A 12,123-nucleotide genomic window follows, 5' to 3' on the forward strand; every position below is an offset into this window, starting at 1 on the left:
GCAGAGTTAACATTTCTGATCCAGTTGTGACGAAGGGTCACTGGACCTGAAATGTAAACTCTGCTTTCTGTCCGCAGATGCTGCCAGATCTACTGACTTTCTCCAGCAATTTCTGTTTTATTGATCTGGAGGCCTGCATTCTCTTTTTGAATGTCTGTCATATTAAATATCTTATACTGTGCTTAAGCATTATAAAACATTCGATCATTTGAGAAGCATGAAATCCTTCATGTGTCAAATAGTCAGTTAACCACTAATTGCATCACATTCTTCTGGCAGGTGATGTTTACAGAAGAAGATGTCAAATTCTATCTAGCTGAGCTGGCCTTGGCTTTAGACCACCTGCATGGCCTTGGGATCATTTACAGGGACTTAAAACCAGAAAAGTAAGAAATGTTTCTCTCACTCATTCAGACAAAATAACATTTATGAGATTGGTCCTAGGAGCTGTACCTACATCTTTCTTGAGCGTCTTCAATGTTTTGGACTGGAGAGTTCTTGTGGCAGGGATTCTGCAGTCTCACCACTCTCTGGATGCAGTGGTTTCTCCTCATCTCTGTCCTAGGTGGCCTATCCATTGTCCTTACATTGTGACCCCTGGTTCTGGGTTCCCCAGTCACCGAAAACATCCTTCCTGCATCTTCTTGTATAAAGTTCTTAGCTTACCACTTTAAATGTGCCTAACCACTAGCGCTTCAATCCAGTTCAAAACACTGCAGGCAGATCAAGTTTGTAAAGATAGGCTTATGTATAACATAGCTTGCATTTATACAGTACCTTTACACTCTGTGAATACTTTTGTACATTAATCAGACAAAAGTTGCCACCAAGTCAAAGGAAGTGTTAAGAGGACTGACTAATCTGCATCACTCTTTTAAAAGAGGGGTGAGGTGGGAGATTTAAGGAGGTAATTCCAGAGCTTGGAGTCTGGATGGTTGATGGCCGAAAGCACAACTGACTGAATCCTAATGCTGTTGCTTCCGTAATTTTCATTTGTCGGCAGTAGATAGCTGCAAAGCATTTTAATATTATGTAAATTATTGATACAAAAGTTCAGGGAAAGTTTTCAATTGAAAATAAAAACATTTGATGACTCCAATCTCCAGTAAGTATCATATGTATTCAAAGTAAAACTGCAGGATAGCATCACAATGAAGGAATTTAAAATTGTTCTACAAGTGAAAGAAAGAAGCTGGAACAAAAAAGACAGAATCTGTGCTACTTATGAGCACTTCAGAAATTACTTGACAACTAAACAGATAACTGGACAAAGAGACTTTCAAACTGTTGGGGAACATGGCCGGTATGGACTAGTTGGACCGAAAGGTCTGTTTCCATGCTGTATGACTCAATGACTCTATAAGATGTGCACAAAATTCTGATTACTTCCATGCATGACTTAATTTAAACTAGGCAACAAGAGTATTTGTTTTGCTTTTGTTCCGTTTCTAACATGGAATATATTTTTAAGAAACTTACTGAGAAGTGTGGCTTCTTTTGTGTTTGCAGAAGCCCAAACAAATACACAAATTGATGTAGTACATATTCACATGTATAAAGGTGCACACATACACGTAATATACATATACAATAACTGCCACCAGCCTGTTAATTCCAGTGTACTGTTGACTGCATTGCCACCATTGGTACTCTATCAGTGTAAAAGGGTCTCTGTAGATTGTTTGTCTCCAGTGTAAAGAATGTGTCCTTATATTTTTCTGTATTTTTAATTGCCTGAAATGGGAATGGAACTGTTTTAAAGCAAAGGATTGGTGAAAGATTGCAACATATTTGAAAGCAACAAACCTGACACTCATTGTAAGCACTAAATTAAAACAAATAAACTGCAGATATTGGAGATTTGAAGCAAACAAGAACAGAAATTGCTGGAGAAACTCAGCAGGTCTGCCAGTATCTGTGGAGAGGAAGCCGAGTGAACATTTTGAGTCCAGTTACCCTTCTTCAGAATTGATAGCAGCTGGGAAAAGATGATATATATGCTGATGACAGATAGTGGTGGTGTTGGGAGAGTGGAATAAGTGGATAGGTGGAGATGGAGCCCTGAGAGAAAGAGAAAAAAAGGTAGACAGACAAGTAGATTGTTGATAGTAAGCCAGAGAAGGAGAGACAGACAGGCGTTAATGGGGACTGTGAGTAGTTGAAAATGGGTAGGCTATGCTGCAAGCAAACCATGTCATGACAGGACCTGTGTGTCGGGTAGGTAGTAGACAAGGAGTCGGGTGTTCATGCTCTGATATTCTTAAACTCAATTTTGAGTCTTGAAGGTTGTAAAGTCTCAAAGCAAAAGATGAGATGTTGTTCTTCCAGCTTGTGTTAAACCTTGCTGGAGCACTGTAGTAGGCCTGAGACAGAAATGTTAACATGGGAACAAGATGGTGTGTTGAAGTGGCAGGCAATTGGAAAGTCAGGGTCATTTTTACAGACAAGACATAGATGATCCACAAAGCAGCCATCTAGTCTGCATTTTATTGTCCTAATTCAGTGGATACCATATTGTGAGCAACAAATATAGTAGACTAGATGGAATAAAGTACAGGTAAATCATTGGAAAGTATGTCTGGAGCCTTGGATGGTGAGAACAGAGGAGGTAAATGGGCAAGTGTTTTACATCTTTGTGATTGCATGGGAAGGTGCCATGGGGTGTGGGAGGTGTTGGGAGTGGAGGAGAAGAGAATCAGACCAGAGGGAACAAGCTCTGCAGAATGCAGACGAAGGAGGGGAGGGGAGTATATGTCTGGTGGTGGCATCTGCTGGAGGTGGTGGAGTATGATCCTTTCAATGTGGGTGGGGTAGAAAGTGAAGACTGTTGCTGCTGTAGGAAGGAAGAAAAGGGATGAGGACAGAAGTGTGGGAAATGTGCTGAACATGGCTGAGGGTCTTGTCAACCACGGTAACAGGGAATTCTCAGTTGAGGATAAAGGTGGACTTATTGTAAGCACTGTTTTCCACAGTTGCTAGTTCTAGCAGCAGCAGATGAGCTGGAACCAAGAGCATGTACAAATGGAGATTCAGTGGGCAACAAGTAGCTGATTGGTCTGTGAACTAGTAATCAGTTATTGATAAGAAAAGCCTTCTGCCTTCCAACGACTATATGAATAGTACTCAGCTGGACAGATTGATGTTGTACACATGATAACAAGAAGGTCATAGATCTGCACCAGCTCAGGATGCTGTCTCAGTTCTCTGCAGTAAAATCCACTTTACACATAAAGGAGACCAGTTTGATTTTCCTTTATCAGTTGCTATAAGCTATGACTTTTAGTTAATGAGCCAGAGAGCTTTTCTAAATGTGAACCAGCTGCCTTTTGCCTTCCAAAAACCAGCGGAAGCATCTAGAGAAGGAAAACCAAGAAATAATGTTCTGATCAGCACAAAAACCATCTCAGCATATCCTATGAAAGAGACACTTAATCACTTTCCCTGCTTTCCTGACATCCATAACACCCATGTGGTTTTTTTGGATCTGTGTATGTAAGGGGGCATTTAGAAGGTGGTTAGAGTTTTAAATAATAGAGTTAAATACCAACAGTTCATAATTGTTTACCTGTAGCTAGAATCTATTTGCTTACAATAAATAGTAATTCTTATAAAGTACATAAAACTTGTCATGCTTTTTGTCAACTGGGTCTAAAACACAATTGTGACATTCCACATAATTTTATTAAAATATCCAACTTTTGTGATGACTCCAGGAAGACAGGGTTTGACTTCCAGTGCAGTTCCCAAGTGAGACCATTCTTAGCTGGTAAGCAACGTGGAATAAGAGAAATGCTGTATTTTTATTGCACGCTCAAATCTAAAAAGGAAAGAGCTGAGCTGTTACATTGGCACAAGGTACTTTGCCAAAATTACTGAAGTATGAAGTAAATTTTCCTGCTGTATGATGTGATCCCATAGGAAAAATCTTGCACCAGAACTATGCATGTTGTTTTCTAATCAAGGTTCTGCACAAGTATATTGTGTAATGTCACTGCTTTTCATTTCTATTCATTAGAAATGAATCCACATGTTTTCTGAGCATTTTTATGACCTTGTTAACTGGTTTTGCAACTTTCAATGATTTGTGAATATACATCCTTTACTCCAGCATCTCAGATAAATTCTTATTTTGCAAGCCATTTTTTACCTCCTATCAAAATGCACCATCTCACATTCACCTGTATTAAAATTATATTGCCATTTATACACCTATTCTTTAAATTTATTAACTTTATTTTTCCATTTGTCTTTGTCTTGCTTTCTATTAGCTGTATTCCCCAATTCATGATTTGGAACTATTGAAATGGTATTTCTGATCCTGAACCCAAAAACGTTTATGCAAATTGTGAACATCTGTGGTCCCACCAGCAATCCTTGTAAAACCACTCTTCCTATCTTTTAATAACCTGAATAGCTACCCTTAATTTCTGTTTTATATTTTGTAGTCGTTTTGCTACTCCACATGTTCTGATCTTAATTCACATATCAATGTTAAGCTAATGTCTACAATTTCCACACTTGTTCTATTTTTCTTTTTAAACATAGTAATAACATTGGCCGTCCACTTCTTCCTCGGTAGTGTAATTTTTTTCTAATGAATATATGATAGTGTTTATACTATCATTTCTTTAGCTCCTTTTACTATGCATAGTTGTAATCGTTCCACACCAGAGGTGTTGATTTTTCTAATGTAATTCTATGCAATAAAACTGTTGAATTTATTTATAAGCAGCAGATTGAATAAAGAGTCTTGTCACTGAAATCCTCAATACTCAGCATTCTTCTTAGTAAAATGTTTTTCAACTCTGCTATTATATTTTCACAATTGGCTTCAACAGAACTTACCCTGTTGCTTTTGTGGATTACCTCAGATGTTTGTTAAATTGAGACAAAAAGAAATCACCCTTCCAGAGCTCACCCAGATGTAAAATTAAGGCTGGATTTAAAATCTGTAGCAGTATCTTAAGGAAGGTATCAAAAACCTGAAGCTTGTCTGCAACAAATTTCTGCTCAAACTTCTTGTAACAATGAAATAGCTAAAGCATCTGGAAGGAAACATACCCTCTCTTTGAGACGTGAATTCCGTTTTAAATAGGCTTGTGCCTAATCTACAGAAAGTTGAACCTCTAAAGTTTCTGGTTATGTCAGATAATCCATTTTGAAACTCGCCAGTGAGGCATTTGGTATTGAATGTGGGGATGGTCTTGTGTCACAAACTTGATTGAGTTTTTCAGGACATGAAGGAGATGGTTGATGAAGTTAAGGTAGTGGATGCTGTCTACATGGATGTCACTAAAGCATTTGACAAGGTGCTTCATGGTAGGCTGATTCAGAAGATTCAATCACATTGGATCCATGATGAGTTGGTATGTTAGATATAAAATTGGCTTGTTCATAGAAGACAGAGAGTAATTGTGGAGGGGTATTTTTCTGACTGGAGGTCTGTGACCAATGGTGTCCCACAAGGTTCAGTGCTGCCATCTCTGTTGTTTGTAATATATATAAATGATTTGGATGAAACTGTGGGTGGTCTGATTAGTAATGGAGTTGTGGATAGTGAAGAAGTTTTCCAAAGGATACAGCAGAATTTAGATCAGTTAGAAAGTTGCACAGAGAAATGGCAGATGGAGTGTAATCTGGATAAGTGTGATGTGATAAATTTTAGGAGCATTAATATATAGAGGGATCTTGGGGTGCAAGTCCATAACTCCCTAAAAGTCACAACACAAGTAGATAAGTTGGTAAAGAAAGCATATGGTATGCTTGCCTTCGTTGTTCAGGGGATTGAGTATGATAGTTGGCAGTCATGGTGAGGTTACATCAAATTTTTGTTTGGTTACATTTGGAGTACTGTGTGTAGTTCTGGTCACCACACTATAGGAATGATGTGAAAGCTTTGGAGAGGGTTACCAGGACGTTACCTGGATTGGGGTGTTTTAGCGGTAAACTTGGTTTGTTTTCACTGGACTATCAGGTAGATAGAGATATATAAACTTATGAGAGGCATAGATGTCAAGTACTAGGGGGCATGTGTTTAATGTGAGAGTGGGAAAGTTTAATGGAGATATGCAGGGCATGTTTTTTACACAGAGCATGGTAGGTACAAGGAACGTGCATGGAACATGCTACCAGGGGATGTAGTCAAATCAAATACGATAGCAACATTTAAGAGGCATTTAGACAGACATGAGCAGGCAGGGGATAGCGTAATGTGAACCATGTGCAGGCGGATGGGATTAGTTTAGAATGTCATCATGGATGGTGCAGACATCATGGCAGAAGGGCTTACTCCTGTTCTATACTGTTCTATGTTCTATGATGAATTTTAAACTGAAATAAAAATGCTGCTACCCAAAACTGACCTAGAGTTAAAATCAGCACATGTGTTATATTAAATGTTATATTAAAACTCTTCATGGCTAGTGAAATTATTTTTGAGGTTGCTGATTTGTAAGCAAACAGAAAAAAATATGTACAGCAGGATGACACGACAGAAAATGCAATAAATAACGAATAATACCAGCAGAGTGATCACAACTTACAAATATAGTCCTGTACTCAAATCATTTACATAATCATGTCGATCTGAAAAGGCACACGAAACTTCAGTTTAATGACTAATCCAAAAGACAAATTCTGACAATTCATTCAATATTCTGGGAGTTACCATTGATCAGGAACAGAACAAACCAGATAAATACTGTTGTTACAAGAGCAGTTCAGAGGCTAAGGATCCTGAAGTGAGTATCTTACCTCCAGAATCTCCAAAGCCTGTCCACCGTCTGCAAGGCACAAGGCAGGAGTATTATGAAATACTCCTTACTTGCCTGGATGAGTGCAAATCCAACACATTCAAGAAGCTCAACACTCAAGGAAAAAGCAACCCCCTTGATTGGCACCCCATCCATCACTTTCAACAACACTCTGTTCGTCAGAAATTCACAGGACCAACAGTGTATACCACCTATAAAATGTAATGCAGAAACTCATTAAGAATCCTTTGACAACACTTTCTAAATCTGTGATCTTTACCACTAAAAATAACTAGGGCAGCAGATGCGTGAGAATAAAATCACCAGGAAGTTACCTTCCAAGTGACACACCATCCTGACTTGAAACTATGGACAAAATCTTCGCAGCCCCTGAACAACATGAGCAATGATGAGAAAGTTAGGAAAATTGTGTGAGATGAGCAGTGGGAAGCTTCTTGACATCAGGAGTAAAAGTTCCATTTTCCAAACAAGTGTTGAATGGAGAGAAGAGATTCTCATCAGTAAGAGGCAGGAGTCTTTTTGCATGCATTAATATCTCATTATTACATCATCTCGTCCAAGTGATATGCAGTTTTGCAATCCTCCACCCACTGAATAGAAACTAAATGGTGACAATTCCCAACATAAAAGTCAGAGCTGTTACTTGATAATTCCAGCTGGCTGTTTGCTTCCTGGGCCTCCAACTCGGACACCAGTCACCAAGATCCCACGGTAAGCTCTGTGGGCAGTGTCTGCATGCATCTCTAGTCCTACAGGACTGTCAGGACCCCATCAACAAAGTGAAATGCCAATACCCCTCTGTCTAACATGTCCTGGGTCATTATCGGGAATCGTGCAAAGTAGCTGGACTGACAGTTCTTGAACTGACTCAGGAAATCTAACTCTTGGGTCTCAACATTTCTCACTGGCGAGTTTCAATTGGGTTTTAAAGATAGTGGCTATGCAGGAATCCTGCCTGTGGCCTGTACCTCTGCCTATGGCGAATGGGAGAATATCACAAGTGGGGTGCTGCAGGAATGTGATGCGTGGGTAATGAGGAGATTTTGGGAAGATAGTGTAAGAAAACTTGTGGTTTTCATGGGGATGCTTTTCAGAGAGAAACCCTCCATGAAAATTGTCAAAAATGATGCTCAGTTAATTTCTGTTAAGACTCAGTACAATATCACTACTGTTTAAAAGGCACTGAGCTAAAACCATGGAACTCCCTTCCTAACAGCACTGCTGCTGTATCCACACCCTAAGGACCCCAGTTGTTGAAGCAAATGGCTCACCATCACTGTCTCAATGACAGTTGAGAATGTGCAATAAGTACCAGCCTAACTATCAATATCCATATCCTGTGAATGCATAAACTAAAATTTCAATCTCTCAGAGACCTTTATATATAAAGGTTCAGTCTAGAATGCATGTTCATATTCCAGAGAAGAGTTTGCATCTGTAAACTTCTAAACTAGAGCTGACAGCCCACCTGCTGAGTCAAGCTAACAATTAAATAAGCATTTGCCAAGTTGAGGTGATTTTGGTCCTGAGAAATTGAAGGGAATTTGCAAGTTTCAACTCGCTCATAGCCATAACATGTAATCTAAAATGTTTTTATTCACTCTCAGCAGTAAATTACCCTCAGTTTAAAAGTGTGACAGATGCTGAAGATTTGGAGTTCACTGAACCATATTTGGCTGAATGTACCGAAAGAAGACATTAATTACAACTCTTGGCATCTTCTGTCTAGCATCACTAATGAAAACAGTTAATCCTGTCTGGGAGAATTTCTGTACACCTTTAGTCTAGAGTTACAATCACTTACACTTTACCCAAATTTGAAGTCCAGAATTAACCAAAGTGCTTCTTTTTAGGTTTAATGTCATTGCGGGCAGACAAGAGACACAGAGTTAGATGGCTATGAGATTTAGAGAAGTGATTACACAGTAGGATCAGTCAGATAGATGGGTCACTGTCAGGAAAGATAAGAGGATACTTAAGAAGTCTCTTGTGGCCAGTCCTCTCTCAAACAGATACTCAGTTTTGGGTACTGTTGAAAAGGATAGTCTCTCAGAGGAAAATAGAAGAGGCAGTTAGATCTTGAAGTGTAAGAATGAATCTTATGTTAGATGGGGTTGTCATAATTTAAAAGAATAGTTGTTATGGGAGATTATCCTGTCAGGGGCATAGGCAGGAGATTCTGCAGCAGAGTGTGAATCTAGGATAGTATGTTGCTTTCCTGGTACCAGGATTAGGGAAGTCTCAAAACATTTGAAGCTGTTATTAAAGGAGAGAGTGATAAGGTAGAAGTTATTGTACACATTGGTAGGAATGACATAGTTAGGGAAAAGAATATGGAGTGAATATAAGAAGTGAGGTAGAAGATTTAAAAACAGATCCTTAAAAGTAGTAATCTCTGGTTTACTCCAGTGCCAAGCTCGAATGAGGGAAAGAATAAAAGGATAAAGGAGATAAATCATTGACTAAAGAGGTGCTGTAATATTCAGGGATTCAGGTTCTTGGATCATTGTGATCTCTTTTGGGGCAGAAAATACCTGTTCAAAAAGAATGGGTTTTACCTGTACTAGAAAGGGACCAATATCCTAGCAGGGAGATATGCTATTCTATTAAGGGAGACAGTAAACTATCGGGGTGGGGAGGTGGGGAAGGGGGGGTTGCCTAAAGTGGTAGAGTAAATAGAAAGTTAGATGAAGATGGTTCTGAATCTGAAACAAACAAATTATTTAGAAAAGACAGGCAAGAACAAGTCAGAGAACGAAGTAACTGAAGAATTAAACTGCATTTATTTCAATGCAAGGGGACTTGCTGATAAGGCTCATGAACTCAGGGCATGTGTGGGAACTTGGGATTGGGACATTATAGCTATTACAGAAACTTGGCTGAAGGATGGATAGGACTGGCAGCTCTATGTTCCGGGTTTCAGATGGTATAGAAAGGATAGAAAGGGAGGCAAAAGATGAGGGGGAGTGGTGTTTTTGATTAAGGAAAACATTACTACTGTAGCTAGAGAAGATATTTCTGAAAAATTGCCCAATGAAATGGGTTGGAATTAGAAATACAAAAGTAATGATCACCCTGATGGGATTACACTATAGAGCCCCCAATAATCAGAGGCAAATTGAGGAACAAGCACATGGAAAAAACTCAGATATGTGTAAGAATAATAAAGTGTGATGGTAGGCGATTTTAATTTTCCAAACATTGACTGGGGCTGCCATATTGTGAAAGGTTTGGATGGTGAAGAATTTGTTAAATGTGTTCAAGAAAATTTTCTTTCTCAATATGTAAATGTTCCAACTAGAGAAGAAGCAAAAGTTGACCTTCTCTTGGGTAATGAGGCAGGGCAAGTGACTGAAGTGATAGCAGGGGAACACTTTGGGTCTAGCAATCATAATTCTATTTGTTTTAAAATAGTTATGGAAAACGATAAGACTTCCATAAAAGTTGAAGATTTTAATTGAGGAAGTCAAATTTTAATGATATGAGACAAGAACAGGCTAATCCACCTAGCCTGCACATCTCTGGACACTATGGGCAATTTAGCATGGCCAATCCACCTAATCTGCACATCTTTGGACTGTAGGAAGAAACAAGGATACATGGAGGAAACCCACACAGACCTGGGGAGAATGTGCAAACTCTATACTGATATTGAACCCCGGGTCACTGGCGCTGTAAGACAGCAGTGCTAACCACTGAGTCATTGGGCTGCCCTACTGAGCCACCATGCCACCCTATTGAGCCACAATGCCTTTGTTTAAAAAGGGATGTAAGGAGAAGCCTGAGAACTATACACCTGTGAGTCTGGCCAGTGGTCGGTAAGTTGTTGTAGGTGATTCTGAAACATAGGATTTATATGCATTTGGAAATGTAAGGAAAGATGAGGGATAGTCAGCATGGTTTTGTGCAAGGGAAATGGTGTCTCACAAACCTGACTGAGTTTTTTGAGTTAGTAACCAAGAAGATTTATGAGGGCAGAGCAGTAGACATTACTTACTTGGACTTTACGTAAGGTTCCCTATGGTAGACTAATTAATAAAATTACATCGCATGGGATTCAGGGCGAGCTTGCCAATTGGATACAAATTGGCTTAATGGCAGGAGAAAGAGATTGATGGTGGAGGTAGCAAGAACTGCAGATGGTGGAGTTGGAGACAACACAGTGCGGAGTTGGAGGAACACTGCAGGCCAGGCAGCATCAAAGGAGCAGGAAAGTTGACATTTCACGTCAGGACCCTTCTTCAGAAATGGGGAGGGGGAAGGGAGATGGGAAATAAATAGAGAGGGGAGGGTGGGGCTGAGGAAGGTATGTGAGATGGTGATAGGTGAATGCAGGTAGGGAGTGGTGGGGATTGGTCAGTGGGATGGGTGTGGTAGATAGGTGGGAGAGAAGATGGGTAGGTTACATCAGGTCAAGGAGGCAGGAGAAAGGATGGGTGGGGTTGGGGAAAGATAGGTGGGGTGGTGATAGGTTGGATGCAGGTAGGGGGTAGTGGGGATTGGTCAGCCAGAAGGGTAGGGCAGATAGTTGGGAAAGAAGATGGACAGGTTCTTCCCCACCTATCCACACTACCCTTCCCGCCGACTAATCCCCACTCCGCCCTACCTGCATTCACCTATCGCCATTCCACATACCTTCCTCTGGCCCACCCTCCTCTCTCTATTTTTTTCCCTGCTCTCTTTCCCCTCCCCATTTCTGAAGAAGGGTCCCAACCCGAAACGTCAACTTTCCTGCTCCTCTGATGCTGCCTGGCCTGCTGTGTTCCTCCGGCTGTATACTGTGATGGTGGAGTATTGCTTTTTGGACTGGAGGCCTGTTATCAGTGGTGTTCCACAGGAACTGGTGCTGTGTCCAGTTTTGTTTGTCATTTATATAAATGATATAGCTAAGAATATAGAAGGCATCGTTAGTAAGTGTGTGAATAACACCAAAATTGGTGGTAAAGTGGATAGTAAAGAAGCTTATTTAAAATTACAAAAATATTTTGATCAATTGGGTCAATGGGCTGAAGAGTAGCAGATGGAGTTTAATTTGGATAAATACGAGGAAGGACATCATTAAATTGGAGAGGGTTTAGAAAAGATTTAGCAGAATGTTAAAAAGAATGGAGGGTTTGAGTTATAAGGAGAGGTCAGAAAGGCTGGGACTCGTTTCAGTGGAGCGTAGGAGGTTGCGAGGTGACCTTGTAGAGTTTTATAAAATCATGAGTGATTTGGGAAGGTGAATGGCAGGTGTCCTTTCCCTAGGGTGCGGGATAAGTGCAGGCAGGTGGGGCTAGTTTAGTTTGGGATTATGGTTGGCATGGACTGGTTGGACCGAAGGCCCTGTTTCCATGCTCTATGACTCTAT

General features: G+C 40.1%; 1 protein-coding gene across 1 annotated transcript in view; it reads left to right on the forward strand.

Annotated features, from left to right (window-relative positions):
- The window catches only part of rps6ka2 (ribosomal protein S6 kinase, polypeptide 2), a 215,478-nt gene that overhangs the window by 91,758 nt on the left and 111,597 nt on the right, over positions 1-12,123 (forward strand). Inside the window, exon 6 of the mRNA XM_048600975.1 lies at positions 280-386. Coding sequence (XP_048456932.1) covers positions 280-386 — 107 coding nt within the window. The remainder of the gene's footprint in view (positions 1-279; positions 387-12,123) is intronic.

Source organism: Rhincodon typus, chromosome 9 (genome assembly GCF_021869965.1).
Source record: "Rhincodon typus isolate 14 chromosome 9, sRhiTyp1.1, whole genome shotgun sequence".
Taxonomy (NCBI): Eukaryota; Metazoa; Chordata; class Chondrichthyes; order Orectolobiformes; family Rhincodontidae; genus Rhincodon; species Rhincodon typus.